This window comes from Aotus nancymaae, unplaced genomic scaffold (genome assembly GCF_030222135.1).
Source record: "Aotus nancymaae isolate 86718 unplaced genomic scaffold, 86718_ANA_hifiasm-v0.15.2.pri h1tg000020l, whole genome shotgun sequence".
Lineage (NCBI taxonomy): Eukaryota > Metazoa > Chordata > Mammalia > Primates > Aotidae > Aotus > Aotus nancymaae.
In genome coordinates, this window is record NW_026988432.1 from 45817908 (window position 1) to 45837935 (window position 20028).

General features: G+C 38.7%; 1 protein-coding gene across 3 annotated transcripts in view; it reads left to right on the forward strand.

Moving 5' to 3' along the window:
- Positions 1–20028, forward strand: part of DSC2 (desmocollin 2) — a 55236-nt gene that overhangs the window by 14224 nt on the left and 20984 nt on the right. For 2 of the 3 annotated variants that reach the window (XM_021670009.2, XM_021670012.2), the window contains exons 1-5: positions 8173–8268; positions 15983–16067; positions 16938–17137; positions 18097–18216; positions 19650–19805. In XM_021670009.2, coding sequence (XP_021525684.2) covers positions 8200–8268; positions 15983–16067; positions 16938–17137; positions 18097–18216; positions 19650–19805 — 630 coding nt within the window. In that variant the 5' untranslated portion in view covers positions 8173–8199. Of the gene's footprint in view, positions 1–8172; positions 8269–15982; positions 16068–16937; positions 17138–18096; positions 18217–19649; positions 19806–20028 lie in introns of those variants that run through there. The other variant, XM_021670010.2, reaches the window with a different exon arrangement.

The following is a 20028-nucleotide window of genomic DNA, read 5'->3' on the forward strand; positions in this document are numbered from 1 at the left end:
ATGAGAGGAAAATAATTGAAGACAGTACATATAAAGCAGCTTTCCCCAGAATTTTCTTCTGTAAAACTGGGTAGAGGAATGGGTGTTAGCTAGAGGAATAAATGAGATACAGAAAGGCAGATATTTATGCTGGTTTGGTTCACATGCTGCTGGAAAGACAGAGATGGATTCAACTCGTGATTTAGGAGAGGAGGAGTGGAATTGCCAAGCAATGTGCTTAAGCAGGTGGAAGCAGGTGAGAATGAATGCTCAAGTGAAGAAGTTGACCTTAGCTATGAACAGGGCAGTTCTTCCATAATATAGAGGAAAAAGCCATATAGACAGCACAGAGGCAGGCAAGTGGGTAGATGTGGAGAAGCTTATAGAAGTTCTCCTTGATCATTTCCATTTTCTCTGTGAAATAGAAAGTGACATTGGTAATGGAAATTGAGGACAGAAGAGGATAAATAAGCAGTTTGAGTAGAGAGAAGATGGTATGAAAATACCGCCAAGAAGAAAGGGGAAGTGAATGGACTAGACAAGTAGAGTAAGACTGCAGGGCAGTGTGAAGGCCTATTTGAGGTACTAAAGATGACCTTAACATGAAACTACTCGGCCTAGATATGAATTTATCTCTAGCCACATTCAGCCATGTGTAGCAGCGAGCTACGTGGAGAGTTAGATTGATCAGGGAGTAACTGACAAGGGAGAACAATGAAGCTAAAAAGGACAGTAATGGAGTAGAGGTATATGCAAAGAGTGATTACTAGACATGCTATAATGGTTATCAGGAAACTTAAGCTGGATGAAGAGTGAAAGGGGGCCATAAAAGGGGTGAGAGAAAGTAAAATGATAGAGTCTATAAATGTAGTTACTAGAGCAGTCTAAGATTTGTTGAAATTGAGATAATAGGAGGAGGGAGCTGTGAAAGTAGAAGGTGGTAGTCATGGGGTGGAATGCTTGAAATTGAGATTTGTGGAATTAGTTACAGTGCTTAGCAATAGTAAGATCTAGAGTAGGATCATGGAGGGAATAGCTAAGGCAGTAATGGAGGATGACATTGAATGGGAGGAACTCAAGGAACTGAGGGACTAGAGTGTGCGAGTTTTCTGTTGCTACTGTAACAAATTATGATAACACTTAGTGGCATAGTATTTATTGTTTGCAACCAGATGTCATCCCCATAATATTGTTCTTCACGTACCTCAAGTTGATGTGTGACAAAACCCATTCTCTCATCATTACAAATCTATAGATTTGGTTGGTAACATAACTTAAAGCTTGCTTTCTCATTAGTTTCCATTATAATTATAGGCTACCAAAAATAGTCATCTCCTGTTAATAGATGATGAGGGACTGAATCTGTGTAGTTACCACTCCTCCTGAGACTATTTGGTTCATTTATCATCTTGGAATACACTCCAAACTCGTCTTTTATTTGATGATTGTGTGTGACAAACTGAATAATAGCAATAGATGTTTACTATTGGTTATTATCTGGCTATATGTGACCATCAGGTTTCATAGTCCTTCCTGTTTTTGGAACAATGTTAATTTCTCTACCCATTTGGTCTATTAATAATTCCTTGCATTATTGCTTTCTGATTATGATAGAAACAGGTATTATATATACTAATACTTTATAAACAAACATATAATTAATATGAAAAAACAATATAGCATCAATTTTTTTCCTCTTCTACTTACTAAAATAAATGAGATTTAAACATCTTGTGACATATTAATTATTTTCTCCTTATTAACCCCTCACAACCTTTGCTTCTCATACTCATTTCTCTTTACCTCCATAAAAAATTAGTTGAATGTGTTTAGAATATGTGTTTCTGTTTATATACTTTCTATTAAAGTGCTGCTATCCAGTGTAATGATTTTTTTTAAATTTATATTGAATGTAGAAATATTCTATTTTTAGTTATTTCACTGGGTTCTACGTTTTTAAGATCCATTTATATTGCCATATGTAGGCAGCCTATGGGTTCTAACTTTGCACAGTGATCCAAGGGGTGGATCTGCCACCATAATTTATCTGCTCTCCAAGGATCGTAACCCAGATTGCTTCCAACTCCCTCTACAACAAACCATCCCTTCATAGATTCCAATGAGAATTTCTCAATTTCTCTGGGTTATATAGCCAAGAGATAAATTGCTAGGCTATAGGGTATTCATATATTACCTTGAACAATCACTGTTAGGTTACTCTCCTGAACATTTTATCAAATTTACAATACTACCAAGAACGTACCAGGGTTCCTAGACACCCATAGTCCTAACAACATTTGCTATTAGCTTCCTGATTTTTGCCAAACAGGCATAGAAGGATATTTTATGACTTTAATGTGCCTTTTTTTCTGATTTCTTAAAATATGGTTGGTAGGCTTCAGATTCCTCTGTTGTAAGAGTATGTCTAGTTATACTCTTTCCTCGTCTTTTTCTGTTGCGGTCCTACATGCCACATTCTGGTTGACATGTATTTTCTAGATATTTTTGCCTCATCTGTTTCAGTCATAACAAATCAAGTGTATCTGTTTTTTTATTCCTATCTGGTACATGCTTTCTAGGTTTTATTTCAAAAATCTTTTCCTACCTATATGTAACATTAATGTTCTCCTGTATTATTTTTCATTAACTTTATGTGTTTGCCACCACAGTATACATATAAATATATAATTGGTTGTACGTGATGTTAAGCAGGGGACCAATTTTATTTTTCTCCAATAGTGAATCTGTTTTCACAATGCCACCACTAAATAATTCCTTATTCTCTTCATGGTGTCTGGTGCCACTTTAATCAGATATTAAGTATCCATTTATACACTGGTCTCTCTGGAGTTCTAAGTTAAAAATTATAAGCATATTTGTCTGTTTTTGTGCAAAAACCATACTAGAAATTTTTGGCAGGCCCATCTCATATTTTATTAATATGCTACTATAACACATGTCCAGCATATTTGAGATTAGACTAGGAACTCCCACCCTATCAAATGTGATCTAAGACATCACTTTAATATACCAATAAATACTAGAATAGAAAAAGAAAAGCAAAGAATTGCTTGTCAGAAATGCTCAGTAGTCATTATTCATTTGCTCACTCATTCGGCAAATATTTATTAAGTGTCTACTATGAATCAGGAATCACGGCAGTGCAGGGAATACGAGGGTGAACAGAAAAAGGTTACTACAATCACAGAAATGTAGTCTTTGTTGAGAAACAAATATTAATCAAATAATTATTTGAGCAAATTTAACATCGTAATTATGTCAAGTGCTCTAAGTGAGAGGCAGTGGTTTAATGTGGAAGATTTGACCAGGTGGGGAAGAAAATAAAAGTTGAGATTTGTAGGATGGACAGGAGTTCAGAGAGACAGAAGAAGGTTCTAGAAAAGAGGAAACAACATGTACAAAGCACTTATAGCAGAAAGAGGTTTGGGAGTACAAGGGTTTGAAACAATGTAGATGCATTTGTATACAGCGATATTTGGAGGCAGGCCAGGTGCAGTGGCTCATACCTGTAATCCCAGCAGTTTGGGAGCCAAGGCAGGCAGATCACCTGAGGTCAGAAGTTTGAGACTAGCCTGGTCAATATGGTGAAACCCCATCTCTACTAAAAGTACACACACGAAACATATTAGCCAAGCATGGTGGCAGAATATATGTCCTGTTGGTTAGCTGAACTACAGTAACTCTTAGTTTTCTTCTTCCCTTTCTGGCTGTATTTACGCATTCTCCTTGGCTGGTTCCTTCTGCTCTGACCTCTAAATATTATCGTGCCTCTAAATACTTTTTTTTTTGCTTGAGATGGAGTCTCACTCTTTCACCCAGGCTGGAATGCAGTGGCACGATCTCGGCTCACTGCAACCTCTGCCTCCCTGGTTCAAGTGATTTTTCTGCCTCAGCCTCCTGAGTAACTGAGACTACAGGCACCTGCCACTACAACTGATTAATTTTTTTTTTTTTTTGTATTTTTAGTAGAGATGGGTTTTCACCATGTTGGCCAGGCTGGTCTCAAACTTCTGACCTCAGCTGATCTGCCTGCCTCGGCTCCCAAACTGCTGGGATTACAGGCATGAGCCACTGCGCCTGGCCTGCCTCTAAATATTGCTGTATACAAATACATCATTGTTTCAAACCCTTGCACTGGCAAGGCAGCCAAGAGGATATATGTTCTAGATTAGGTTATCTCACAAAATAGTGAGTTTCTTATCTTTAGGTCCAATTAAGGAAAGTTACATTTCATAATGCATGAAATGATATTAGCAAGTTTTATATTGGTAATTTTTTATCCTTATAGAGCACTCTGTATTTTATTTTGAAATTAATTTGAGATTAATCTTCTTTTTTTTTCCCAAAGAAGTCAACATGATATAAATCTCAAATGAAGAGTATTATTTATCCAACCTAGTTATTCTATAATTCTCTAGGTGTTTCCCTTCAGGAAGTATCCTTTCTGTCTTGTTCATTACTGCATTCCCTGTGCCCAGAACAATGCCTTAGACATAGTAGATGCTCAATAAATACTTGCTGAATTAATTAGTAAAGCAAACAAATGAAAATTCAGTAGTTTTAAGGATACATTATTTCATTTCCCCACTGGGGAAGAGGGAGGTTCATGTCAACTGCGTCTATTAAAGGCGGACCAGACATCTTGAACTATGTCCAGTCATGTTCAATGAAATTGCCTCAGAATTCATTCATTGGCTTGTTTTAATTGAGTGTCTGCTAAATGAAAACTAGTCATAAGAACTGATTTATAATTTATTTCATATTCTACCTTGAATTTTTATAAACTACTTTGAAATGTAATAGAAATTGAACTTGATTAGTACACTATGTTTCACTGAGATCAATTTCGAAAAGTGAAGTTCAAAGAAATATACAAAGCATTAAAAAGTAAACATTGCATTTGTTGGAAAACACACAATTTTAAAATTTTTTCTCAAATTGAGAAGGATTTTTTTTTTTAAGAATTGGTTCAAATTTTCAGAAACTACGCAATTGACACAAACTTCACATCTCATCTCATCGTAGTGTTATGTTGTTCGCTCATTTGTGCCAGACAAGCTCTGGAGCTAATGTTGAAGAGAGGGGGTTGAAGGTGAATGAATTAGCATTAGCATTCAGCCTTAGACCAAGACAGATCACTCTGAGAAGAGGTACTGGAAGGACAGGAAACAGGGAGTGTCATGAGGAAGAAGTGAATGGATCAGAGAGATGTGGTAGTACAATGGTGGGGAAGACGGAAGTCCATAATAACTGACATTGAGAAAGCACTTAGAATGTGCCAGGCTTTGTTCTGAGTGCCTGGATATCACTTAATCCTTGCGACAACTCTGAGAAGTGAAAAACTGTGCTCATTTTATTGTGATTAGGAGATGTTTCCCTTTCGACTCCAACCTATGAAGCAACTAGACAATGTCCTTTAATCTTGCTTTTTTCCCCTGTTAAGTCTGTGTTTCCCTTGTTTTTGAATTCTATTCTTTGTCATATGCCATGGGGAGATGGTTTCGCCCTGAAGATGACATCTGTCCCTGAGAATCACTCATCCTCTGGTGCTGGCAGGGGAGGAACTGGCAGGGTTGACAAAGCTCATGGAGAGCTGTCTCTATTTGCTCATCAGTGAGTATGTGGGATTTTTTGTTGTTGTTGCTGACCTTAATATCTTTAGTTTCTGGTCTCTGAAATCAGAAAATTGTGAAACTAAGCTGGATAGATCTGGCCTGTGGGCTTTGGATTGCAAATTGTTCACTTCTTTAAGGATTGCTCTAGCCCTGAGTTTCTGTTATCTCTGAAATGAATACCCATTTCCAATCAACCTTCTCAAACATCTGTCATAAGCAGTCTAAATAATTTAATTTTAGATGTAGAAAGTACTATAATCTCCAGTATTACCTTATTATTATTGATTATCTTACTTAACAGATGGACAAATGGAGTGTTGAGACCTGAGAGGTTACTCAAGCAACATAAAAGAAGTTGCTTGTTACATTTGGTCTGGTGTTCTTTTTACTATATAGCATTGGAAAACTAGTTCTTATAGCAGAATCATATTTATAAGCAAAAGTTATTCTTTAAAAGAAATCACATCTACTCACATTCCATTGTATCTTTAAATGTATGCCCTTTGTTTCAAACTTATGTTTTAGAGGAGTGTATTTCAGTGACTATATAGCCTAACCTAAATACGTTAAATAAAGTGGACACTTGTTCAGAGAAAGTACTTTATATTACATTCTTTTGTTTACAGTTTTTTTTGTGTGATGCAACAAACAAATCACCATTTTAATAGCCTCTATTAATTAATGCAAAAGAGGAAAATAAATATCTAAGATGAATTCTGGTCAAATTGCTCTTCTGCCCTTTACTGGAATGAGGAAGAACATGAGCCACCCTTAAAGCATCAGAGGTTAAAGAGTAGGCAAGAGTTTGGAAATGCCCTATAGTCAAAGGCTATGATGATAGTCTGAGTAGTTCTCTGGAACCTGAAGCTAGCTTTCCTTTTGTCCTCTGAAAAGCTTCATGCTAGAGATGATGATGTCATCATTAATAGGATGAGATGTACTTATGGTATCATTGATGGAAAAACACGAGTGTTAAAAAATATGGAAACGGAAGGATGTCAACTAGTCTCATGCCGATGACTCAGGCTTATTTTACTAGCAAAGGGTCAATGACAATTTTATAGATATGGAGACAGAACAGCTCATTAGTGGCATTCACTTATAAAATAGAGCATGGGACAGACACAGAGAATGTAAGGCATGCACTGTTTGACATGAATTTTTAATTTAAATACACGCTCAGTATTGCAATAATTCTGGCTCGGCGTATAAAGGTATTACGATGGTGAACGTTTTCAAGAATTGAAATGGTGTGAGTGTCACAGTTGGCTTTTCAAATAGGATTCTTAGGACACCCGTGAAGAGCCTTAAACCAAACAAAAGGGAACAGACGAGTTTCTCTTTTGTGGTCAGACTTACCTGGTTTAAGTCAGTAATTGAGAAGAGGTGCAGAAGGATGAGTCAGGTGCCCTGTCATTGCTTTCTGAAGAGCTAAAAGCACACAGCATTTATATCTTAATCTTCCGGATTATGTGCTGCCAGAATTCATTTAGTTCAAGTGCACTTAAAATAAAAATGCAAATTATCCCATTCTTATTCATTCCTCACCATGAACTCTGGTTTTGATGATAGTAAAGAAGGTGAGAACTCCACTAGATGTTCAGGAGTCCATTATAGGAAATACGTTATAACTTTATTTGTGACAAAGGATGTTTGTTCTTGGAGAAAATCAGTAACCCACACGTAGCCCACGCCTAGAACCTCGATGGATGCGTTTCCCATAGTAATTCACATTCGACTTTATTATTTTGCAGTATCCTTGATTCTCCAACTTTATGTACGTATGTATGTATATATGTATTTTTGTCCCTAAATTAGGGAGATTGTCATGTATCATTGTCATGCCAGCAAATTCCTAAAAACACAAGACCCCAAAGAATGGTGCCACAGATGACTATCCTGTCTGAACTGCTTTTGGGTCTGTGTAGGAAATTCACTCCAATGGAGTGTGTAACCCTCTCCTTGGCGTCAACTTCCTGTCAGGTGGGCCTCAGGCAGCTATGACCTAAAACACAGCCTCTGCGGCTCAGACCTCGCTCTGTAATTGACCCCAAGGCAGGGACCACGGCCGGCGCGGAGGGCAGGGGCCGGGCGGGGCCGGGGCCGAGCGCGCGCTCAGGAGTGAGTCTTTGTACAGTCAGGGCTTCTGCTGGGCAGGGCCGGCTGTTAAGCTTGCTTGGCGGACACTCGGGCGTGGGGGGAGGCGGGGGAGATGGGCCTTATAGGTGGCGTCCGCTGGTGAGAAACACCTTGCGCAGGTAAAAGGGTGGCAGCCAGAGGGAGTTCCCACCCGTTGCTTTCTTAGAGAAATGAAGTCTTAAGTCTTATATAGACAAGAAGGTGGGGCCGATCGGTGTCTTTTGGACTCGCCTGGAGCCCCACCCTCCGCCAGAGGAAAAGCCCCTTGGGTGAGAGGCAGGCGCTTCAGAGAAGCCGAAGAAAAGCGCCTCTCCGCGCGCGCCACCTCCTCCAGCGCAGCTCCAGCGCAGCGGGCCCAGCCTGCGCCCGGGCCGAGGCCGTCGCCCCGCGGAGCCCTCCTACACCGACCCGGCGCTCGGCCCGCGACCTGCCCCGAGCCCTGTCCATGGCTGCAGCCCGCCCCTCCGGCTTCTGGAGCGGAGCCCTCTGCCCGCAGCTCCTGGTGACCCTGGCGGTGAGTGCAGCCGCGATCACAGCTCCGGGGAAGGGAGTGATCGCCTGGGGTGCGGAGGAAAACTCGGGGAACAGGGGTGGGTGGGGGTGGCGGGAAAAGCTGGGGCGAACAGACCTCTGGGTGGCCAGAAAATGGAGTTGGCGGGGGTGGGGAGGGCAGACAGGAAGAGGATCGCGACCTGGGAGTTGGGATCCCCAAGGGGAGGGAAGGTGTCTCGTGCAGATGTAATCAGCGCAGTCAGAGAGGCGGGAGCCGGCCGCCTGGGCCCTGCCAAAACCGTGGCCTCTGGGTACGCGCAGGGGAGCGGAGTGCGCCGGGGAGGGAGTGCGCCTGGCCGTCCCGTTGCTCCTCTGGCACCTTCCCCGGGAATGTGCGCCCCCCTCTGCCTCAGCGCCGGCCCGGGCCACGCAAAGGTGAACTGCTGGGCGGCGGGGTCGGAACGCGATTGTCCGTGGGTGAAAAAGGGAAATGCTTGCCTTTCTGGGAAATGCTTATTCTGGGGGAAGGGCAGGGGGAAGTGGCGGGATCGGGGGAGGGGATCTTGACCCTCTGCTCCTAAAGACAGTCAATGGGCGGGCCCTACGTGACCATTTGCACAGTTTCAGTGGTTTCTTAACCCCTGAGGCTTCAGTTCCCTACATTTTTGGAGGAAGGAAGGGTCATTCTGATTTTTGTTTCCTGAGGTGACTAGAATTTTCGCCCCCCACGCCACCGCTCCTTGTCCCAGCTTTCCGTCTTTAAAGAGCACTACTGCAAGGACCCTATCCCTTCCCAGAGCTGGGAGCCTAAGGGGTTGGCCTTATTTGGAGCGGAACAGCCCCACTCCTAGGCAGGTCTGTTAGGATCTCGTTGGGGAGCCAGAAAACACAGAAAGCCAATGCCGGCGAACCAGCATCTGGGGAATGTGGGATATAACATACCCCCGACTGGACTTTCCCTGGCTCCCTAGAAGAGACAGAAATTCTACAGGTGCGGAAAAGTGCTCTTTGCCTTGAGCAGAAGGCGTTGGGCGAGAGTCAACCATGAAGGACAAAGGGAGGAACCCGGAAGGCTCATTCCTTCTGGGAGAAGTGAACTGGGGGACGAAATATTCGGATAATCTCCCCCTCTCTTCTGCTCTCATTTCACAGTAGAGTCCCACATTTTCAAATCGTGAATTGTTACTATTATTAGAATGTTGTTACTATTACTAGAATTGTTGCTATTATTAGAATGTCTTTCTGGAGGAACTGGACTTTAAACCCTTAACTGAATTCCCAGGGCATATTAATAACATAGAAAGGGCCAAATACACAGCAGCTAACATTTTACAGATGAGGAAACTAAGAATGGAATAAATAACGGTCAGAACATACGTTGATGAGTAAGAATTTTCATTAGACTCCTAATAAAATTGCAATTTCTTTTAAGACCACTAGCCATTATTCTTTAAAGGAAAAGGCATGCATAGGCACTTACAATGCGTAGCATTGCTCTGCATATACCTGCAGACAGAGCTTTTTGTGTGTCATCTCAGATTCCGTTTAGAAGAGGGCGGGGTATCAGTGGATACGTCAAATTGAATTTCCATTCCTTGGTCTTCCTTAGCTTTGGAGTTTAATAGGCGGGGTCTGGGGTAGGAAGTGTGCTGGAGCTGGCCACACTCTCATTCTGCTGCTTTTTGCTCTGATGCTTTAGTGCACATCTGTGCAAAGCCCTACTAACCTCACGTGGTGGTTGTGGTTATGAGTCTCAAGTGTGAGAAATATGTAAATACTAAGTGTAAGATTTTTTTTTTTTTGGTGATGGAGTCTCACTCTGTCACCCAGGCTGGAGTGCAGTGGCGCGATCTCAGGTAACTGTAACCTCCGCCTCCCAGGTTCAAGCAATTCTGCCTCAGCCTCCTGAGTAGCTGGGAATGCAGGCACGGGCCACCACGCCTGCCTAATTTTTGTAGTTTTAGAAGAGATGTGGTTTCACCGTGTTGGTCAGGTTGGTCTCCAACTCCTTATTTCGTGATCCGCCTGCCTTGGCCTCCCAAAGTGCTGGGATTACAGGCGTGAGCCACCGTGCCCGGCCAAGAAATTAGTAAGAATGATTTTATCTGGGCATGGGGTGCGCGCCTGTGGTCTAAGCCACTGGAGAGAGGCTAAGAATGGAGGATCGCTTGAGCTTGGGAGGTCCAGGCTGCAGTGAGCCCTGGTCATGCACTGCATCTCAGCCTTAGTGACAGAGTGAAATCGTATATCAAAAGTGGAGGGGGGGAAATGACTTTGGTAGGGGAGTGGGATCTCCTTTACATTACCTCCTTCCCACATACCCAAGTAATCCTTCACCATTCCGCAAATCAGCTTCTCCTCTCTTCCTAATGTTTTTCCAAGCCACACCTGGCTCAGCCACTTGAACTCTGTCTTCCTGCTAAACACCTAATAAAGCTTCTCTCTCTAAGATCACTGGGGCTCTCCCGTGCTAAATCCAAATGACTCATTCTTTATATAATTCTGCCTTGTAGCTTTTGCCCTTATTCTTGAGATTCACTCCTTTTTTTTTTTTAATCTTTCTGACCAATCAGGGTCTGACTCCCTACCTAACGTCTTATCTTTTTCTTCTTTCTCTTGTCTTTTTTTTTTGGCCTGGTAAAAATGACATAACATGAGATCTACCCTCCTAACAAACTTATAAGTGTATCGTATTGTTAATTATAAACACAATGTTATATAGCAGATCTCTAGAACTTTTTCATTTTCCATAACCAAACTTTCATATCCATAAACAGCAAACCACTGTTTCCCCTACCCTGGTCACCTGGCAACCGCCCTTCCCATTACTGCTTCTATGAGTTTGACTACTTTTTCCTCCACTCTTAAATGCTGGTGTCTCTTGGTGCTCTGCTCTAGGTCCTGTCCTTTGGAATCTACACTCTTTCCCTAGGGCATTTCATTCACTTTTATAGCTTAAAATATCACACAGTTGCCAACATATACTAAATTAATATTACTAGTTCAGATATCTTCATTGAACAATGGGCCTTTGTATCTCTCTACTGACTGTGATGTGTAACACAGCATTTATTATCTTCCCAAACAATGTTGTTTTTCTTTTAGTGTCTTGTGTTTCAATATGTGCCAGTACCATACGCCTGTTCCTCAAGTAGGAAGTCTGAAGCCTTTTTGTTTTTTCTTTCTCACTGCTCCCCTTCCTTAATCCATCAAGTTCCATTAAATCTGCATTCAAAGACAGTTCATGGATCTATTCACGTGTATCTGTCACTTCTGCTATTACAAATAATGTGACAGTGAATAAAGTTGAATGTATGTCATTTCATATATGGGCAGGTGTATCAGTAAGACAAATTACCAATAATGCCATTGACAAAGAAACTTGTAAATTAGGCTAAGCGCAGTGGGTCACACCTGTGAATCCCAGCACTTTGGGAGGCCACTTGAGCTCAGGAGTTCAAGACCAGCCTGGGCAACATGGCAAAGCCCCTTTCTACAAAAAAATACAAAAATTAGCCAGATATGGTGGTGTACACTTATAATCCCATCTACTTGGGAGGCTGAAGTGGGAGCATCACTTGAACTCAGCAGGTGGAAGTTGCAGTGACCTGAGATCATACCCCTGCACTCTGGCCTGGACAACAGAGCAGGACTGTTTTAAACAAAAAAGGTGTATAATTTTGGTAGATTTTGTTTTTCACTTTATAATGGTTGTATATGACTAGACAGAAAGCTCTTTTGTGATAGATATCACATGATTGAGGATATATATATTAGTGTAAAGATAAATTGAATCTATTCTTCATTCAGAACACCACAGAAAATTCCAGAGATGAAAGTTTTAGTGTAAAATATGATACCTTACAGATAATAGAAGAAAATATGATAAATTCCTATATAAATTTGGATTCCACGAGGCCTAGTTATGACTTAGAGTTCAAAAGCCAATTGATTAAAATTGAGAAAATCTGGCTGGGTGTGGTGGCTCATGCTTGTAATCCCAGCACTTTGGGAGGCTGAGACAGGTAGATCACCTGAGGTCAGGAGTTCGAGACCAGTCTGACCAACATGGTGAAACCCTGTCTCTTAAAAAAAAAAAAAAAAAAAAAAAATTAAAAAAAATTAAAAAAAATTGAGAAAATCAATGATATAAAAGTACATATATATATATACTTCTTTATTGCAAAAAAGCAACTCTAACCAAACAAAAACACCACAAGCAAAGTCAAAAGGTAATTGATAAACTCAAAAAAAATAATCACAGGTCATATTTTAAAAGGCTAATCTAATACATAAAGACCTCTTGTAAGTGAAGAAGAAAAAGTGCAACATGAACATGTATGTAAAAATATCCACAAAGTAGTAAAATGGCTCTCAAAATATAAAAAATATCTCAACCTCACTCAAAATATGAATAAAAAATTACATTAAAATGTGATTCCACACTTGGCAAACACCCAAAAGTTCGACATCATGCTGTGTAGGCAAGAATGTAGATATAAATAGAAACTCATAAATTATTGGTGTGTATAATTCAAAGTTACAACCTTTATGGACTTTATGCAGTTATATCTAATGCAAACAGAAATTGTTTTGCTTCTTCCTTTCCAACACCTGTGCATCAAATATCATTCTGTTCATAGGCCAGTACCACATGAATTTAGTTGTTGAGACTTTATACAGTTTTTAATATCTGCTAGGGTTGATAGCCTTTCATTGCTTTTCTAAAAATAATTTTTCTATCTTAATTTTTTATTTTTTCCTTATGACCTTTTAAATCAGCTTATTTAGTTCTGGAGAAAATTTTATTGAGGTTTTTAATGGCATCAAAACATTTGTAATTTAACTTAGTAAGAATTGATATAGATACGTTGTTGATTTTTTTTCTTTCTTTCTTTTGCAAGCGTACTTTTCTGTCCTGCAGAGATGTTTTCAGGTTTCCTTCAAATAGGCTTTGCATGTTTCTTGTTAAATTTACTCCTTGGCATTTCAACTTTTAATTGCTTTTGAAAATGATTTCTTATATTATCTGACTGGTTTTGGTTATGGATATGAAGACTAATAATTTCCATATTTCCATGGTTATTTCTGCTTCCTTACTTAAGTCTCTTCTTGTTTTATAGTAATGTATTGGTTGATTTGCTTGGGTTTTCCAGGTTAACAGTCATATCTAGTGCAGAGATTTTTTACATCTTCTTTTTCAGTTCATATGCTATCTAATATCTTCTTGCAAATATACCTTTAATGTAATATAAACTAAATTTGGTGATGACACCTATTTTGTTTCTGAGTTTAATTGTATTGCTTCTAGTGCTATCCCATTGGTATTGTGTTGTAATTTTTAAAGATCACATTGCAAAAGTGTTTATCAATTCTTATTTTTTGAGGCTAGAAACAATAAGAATGGTTATTGAATTTAGTCAAGTGCCTTTCAGCATCTACGATGGTGATCACATGTCAAGCCTTCTTTAAATTCATGGCTTGAGGTTTCTGGACCAAGCCAAATATTTGAGTGTGGATCATAGTTCCAAGCAAGGGCCAGTTTACTTCTGGCTTAAATTTGTAATGAGGATTTAGCATTTGGGGCCCAGATTAATGTGGAGTGGATCTTCTTAGAACTCAGGTGGGCGCTGTGCTTTGCTTTCATTCTCCTTCTCTACGGACTCCAACAAAGCAGAGTCAAATCTTTGCAGGTCAGAAGTCGTTCCTGGGTTCCTCCTACCACTCTGTGTTCCAGCTTTCTCTTCAGTTTTGGCCTAGCAATTTCTTGCTATTTTGTTAGCTCTTTAGATGGCTTTAAGATGCTTTGGGTTGTTTAGATGCTTTAGAATGTTTAAAAAATGTTATACATCATTTTTAATTAGTTTTGCCATAGGGCTTTCTTAATTACCTAGCTTGTCATTATTGGAAATGACATTTATTTTCATTCTCCACATTGGACAGATCTATCATATTCAAATATAAAGCTGCTTATTTAATTTATTTGCTTGAAATCTTTAGTTTCTTTTTATTGTTAGGAAAAAAGATCCATGCACTTTGCTATTGCCATTCAAAATCTGGCCCACACCCAGTTCTCTGAGCCCATTTTAAACTTCTGCCTCTGTTCTGATATACACATCAACCCTTCCAACTTTCTTCTTCAGGTCTGTGTCATCTCTAGACCTTCACATATGCCATTCTGTTGATAGCAACATTTAAGCTCTGCCTCCTCTTAGCCTGGCTTACTTGTAGCTGCTCTTCATGTGATCTCACCTGGCTTGTAGACATTGCTAGTTCCCTCTGCTCTCCTGTAGCTCCCTGTACTTCCCTATCATTACATTTCTCTCACTTTATTGAAATTACAAATATGTCTTACCCTTAGATTGAATGTTTCATGAGGATCATGTTTACTGCTCTGTGTCTGGCACATAGTACACATTCAGTAAATATTTGTTGAATGCATGCACTAATGGATGGATGTCCAGGATACTGTTATTGAAAGAATTGTCTTAATCCAACCATTTTTCATCTTCTCCACCGTTATTACCATAATAATGGTTACTTGGGCTAATATTACATTCATTGTAAAGTTTTAGACAGAACAGAACTAAGTTTAAGTGTGTTTACGTATATGTTGCATTGGACTCGTTTCACCATGAATCACTAAACCATTAAAAAATTTTAAGTAAATTATTTTCTAAAATGAACTTAACTTTTATTTATGAGAAGATACACCTTCAAAATAAATTCATATTTCAAAGTTATGTGCCTGTTGTGTGGAGTAACACATAAATACTCTCCAAATCACTTCATGGCAATAAGTTAATGTTTGTCTTTAAAAACATTGACTTTTTTTTTTTTTTTGAGATGGCGTTTTGCTCTTGTCATTCAGGCTGGAGTGCAATGTCACGATCTCGGCTCACTGCAGCCTCCGCCTCTCGGGTTCAAGCAATTCTCCTGCCTCAGCCTCCCAAGTAGCTGGGATTACAGGTGCACACCACCACGCGCAGCTAATTTTTGTATTTTTAGTAGAGATGGGGTTTCACCATGTCGGCTAACCTGGTCTCGAACTCCTGACCTCAGGTGATCCACCCTCCTAGGCCTCCCAAAGTGCTGGGATTACAAATGTGAGCCACTATGCCTGGCTCAGCATTGACTTTTTGTTTAAGATATTATTGATTTGGTATCGTATCTCATAGGTGATGAAAAATGTATTGAAACAGTTTGCTGCCTCAGTAAATTTGGTTTTCTTTCTCCTATGTATCCACCTGTGCTGCCTTCCTGACAGTTTTCAGCACTCTCTCATATAGGTCGTTGTTAGATCCTCACTGTACTGAGGATAATCAGCAAAGTTTTTATTACATCTGTTTTATAGCATAGGAAACAAAGCTGAAGAGCATACATAATTCTTTGTGTTTACGTGCTTTCTGCAAGAGGGAGCTAGAACTTGGTACATTGTTTTATTCTTCCCCTTGATATACTTTTGTCCTGATTTCTTTCTCCAATATGTTTTTATTTTGATAATTATATAAATCATATCTAATTATAAATATCAATTCATATACTTCTATTTAATAAAATATTTTAAAATCAATATTTAATTAGTATAGTCAATCAATATATAATATTAATATTTATATATATTACATGCCTTTTAATAATATATAATACATAATTTTATAATTTATATAAACTATATACATATTAAAGGTTTCTTTCTCTGCATAATATTGATTTGATTTTTCTTCATTTTTTAGATCTTAATAATTGCCAGTGAAGCCTGCAAAAATGTAACATTACATGTTCCCTCCAAACTAGATGCCAAGAAACTTGTTGGTAGAGGTAAGGAAGTCCTAAAATTTGTAATAAGTCCTGATTTACTGTGGTACATGTACACCATGGAATACTATGCAGCCATAAAAAAGAATGAGATCATGTCCTTTGCAGGGACGTGGATGGAGATGGAAACCATTATCCTGAGCAAACTAACACAGGAACAGAAACATCAAACACTGGATGTTCTCAATTATAAGTGGGAGCTGAAAAATGTGAATATATAGACACAGGGAGGGGAACAATACACACTGAGGCCTGTCAGGGGGTGGGATTGGGGGAGGTAGAGCATTAGGAAAAATAGTTAATGCATGCTGTGCTTAATACCTAGGCAATGGGTTGATAGGTGCAGCAAACTATCATGGCACTTATTTACCTATGTAACAAACCTGCACATCCTGCACATGTACTCTGGAACTTAAAATAAAATAAAATAAAAAATTAAATGCACACATAAAATGACTGTTTAGCAATAGATGTAATGAATTTCATAATATTTCCATTTAGTAAATGCCAATTTTAGTCTGCTAGATTCTGTATAACTTCAGGTATTCTTAGGTGTTACTCTATAGTTTATTTCTGTTAATGAAGAGAAAATTTGTTTTGGTTTTGGTTTAAATAGTCAAACACTGAAGTTCACATGCGTTTGCTTCAGAGCAAATATCTCTTCTTTAAGAGAATGTCAAGTAGGTATTAGAAGTGATTTATGTGTTTAAACACAACTTAATTCACCATATAGTTTCATATCTTCCTTCAAAAATTTACAAATGTCAGTATAATTAATTGGAAGTTTTTGGCTCTCCCCACATGATTGCATTACTGTTAAAACTATATCCTATATTTTCCTTTACAAATGATTGCTGTGCATATTTTCTACAGTTAACCTGAAAGAGTGCTTTAAATCTGCAAATCTAATTCGTTCAAGTGATCCTGACTTCCACATTTTGGAAGATGGCTCAGTCTATACAACAAATACTATTCTATTGTCCTTGGAGAAAAGAAGTTTTACCATATTACTTTCCAACACTGAGAACCAAGAAGAGAAGAAAATATTTGTCTTTTTGGAGCATCAAACAAAGGTATACAAGGCTACATAAATGAAGAAATGATGTCCTTTCTTCAGACGTTACCAACATTACCAGGGAAGATAGGAAATCAGAAAGGATATGGTATAGTTTGGCTTAAAGAAGAATGAAACCCATGAGGCGAATTCACAGTGTTTCAAAGGAAAAGGGCTATGCAACATAGCTCGTTCCAGTTGTTATTCCTTTTCGTTTAGGACATAAAAGGAGAAATTGGGATAAGGTACAGCATGGGAACCTGAGATTAGACACAAAGCAGCATTTTTTTGAGCTTTACCGTAGAATGGATTTCTAACAACAAGTTTTGAAACTCTATCTCTGGATAAAGAAAGAAAAACTTTTTTTTTTGCATTCACTTTAGCATAATTCGTGGTCTTAAAAGTAGAAGACTATTTTAGGAGGAGGTCTGGACCACATGCATGCTATTGTGTTGTGACACCCAAGATCAAAATAACTTGTATTCAACCATTAGCCATTCCTCACTGCAGTAGTTTGAGAGTTGTCATCGTGTTTCTCTCCTCATTCTGACACAGATCTCTCTGTTGGTCCCCTGGCTCTGCCTAATTGCTGGTGAGTGGAAGTTGCTGTGCTAAATTTAGAAGGGCACATAAACACTTATTTTCTTTGCATATCTCTCTCTCCCATGTTTTTGCATGGCAATGTGGCAAAAGTAATTTTTTTTTTTCAGTTTTGCTTCTAGGCTTCCAGTTCCATCTCTCTTTCTTCCATATTTCCACCAAATCATTTCCCCAAGAGGATTGTTGTGATAACCGTTAGGACAGTTATTTCTTCGTTATTTTTTTGCAGTGTCGATGTGTAGTTTGGTTTTCAAGCACTCCCGTGGTCTTACCCTTCCCCAGTTAATCGTCATGACAGGAGAAAAATGTGTCATTGTTTCATGTTTGAGAATAAAGTAGTAATTGACTTTGTTATTTTTTCCTGTCTTATAAATTGAGGTTCTAAAGAAAAGACATAATAAAGAAAAAGTTCTCAGACGTGGCAAGAGAAGATGGGCTCCCATTCCTTGTTCAATGCTAGAGAACTCCTTGGGTCCTTTTCCACTTTTCCTTCAACAGGTACAGTTTTCTTTCTTCCTGCTGTGGAAGTCTATAGTTTCAATCTCTTAACATTATGACACTGAGTATGAAGTTATTTATAATAGTTGTATATAAGTATATGAGTGAATGAGTATGTGTATAATGTTTTCATATAAGGGTATAAATATATCTCGTTATACTTGCATATACTTTTGTTCAGAGTCAGTCATGCAAAGGCCATCATAAAACTGTAGCACTCTCAAACATGTGGTTCCTTAATGAATTATCATATCAGCAAGGGTATCACCAAGTCTGGGAATAGCCTAGAAAACTCAAAACTCTTTTATATTACAGGATAAAATTAGATGAAAGGCCAAATGCCACGAAGGAGGAAGACACATAGGCCCTTCTCTCTTTCTGTTTCTTAATTTTGAATCCACATCTGAAATCATACTGTATCCACATCTCTCTCTCTCTCTCTCTTTTTTGTAGTGAAGAGGTCTCACTATATTGCTTAGGCTGGTTTTGAACTCCTAGGCTGAAATGATTCTCCCGTCCCATCCCGACCTCCCAGAATGCTGGGATTACAGGCATGAAACAGCCATGCCTGGCTCTTTTTCTCTGTCTTTTTTTGACTTTCAGTAGAAACTCCAGCAAGTCTTCTTGCCTTCTTCTACTAGTAGTTGCTACTACATTCAGTCTATGACTTGGGTTTATTTCCCCTCAGTTTTTGACATAGCAAGGGAGAACCTTTTTTTTATACCCCACCAACAAATTTACTACAACTGGGAGAAGAGCATATTAAAGTTGAGAAAGAAATTGTCAGGAAACAGCTGAGTCAGTCAACCTGACATGCAGGTAGTCACAGTGTTACTGACAGAATGAACAGAGCTTGGAAGAAGTTTGCTTTTTCAATCAAAGATCAGAATATCACACATTCCAGAATATTATTCCATTTCTATTCTCACTCATGTTTTTTTTTTCACTCAGTTCCTATAATAAGGAAGATGTTGGGAAAGAACAAAAACTCATTAAGGAAATTATTGTCACCATTTTTGTCCTGCAGACAGTACACTTTAAAGTCCATGTCTTAAATATTATGTCACATATAATAAAAACTCAATTTTTTTAAAACATTGACAACAAAATAATTTTCCATGCTCAGAATATTTTGTTTTCTAAGACAGGAAAAGTTCTTAAGTGTTTTTTCCATGTATAGATACCATCTAGCCAGCAAAATAGTCCCATAGTTATTCTGGAGAACCAAGAAGCACTACATTATTTAATCATGCTTGCTCTTAAAATTTCTCAATTGGACTTTCTTATTCTATTGCTCTTTTTAATCTATACTTGATAAATTAATGAGGGCAATTATTTAAACTAATAAAGTGGCAATGAAATTTCTTAAATATATAGATGGAAGTTCTGCTGAAATAAAGATTTGTCTCAGGTGTATAATACCTACTTTTTAGGTTCAATCTGACACAGCACAAAACTATACAATATACTATTCCATAAGAGGTCCCGGAGTTGACCAAGAACCTCGGAATTTATTTTACGTGGAAAGAGACACCGGAAACTTGTATTGTACTCGTTCGGTAGATCGTGAGCAGTATGAATCTTTTGAGGTAAGGTCTAAAGTGTGTGTACTGTGTTAGTAATGATGATGCTTGGCTATTTTGTCTCTCATTTGCAATTCATTTAACCTTTTCTGTTTTCTGAGTTTGTCACCAACATTCTGGCTACTCTCTGATAGCACAGAATTGACTTGAAACAAAAAGTATTTTCATAGAACAAATAATATTGGATTCCACTAGCTGGTTCCTGGTATTATGGTTTTACTATGTATTT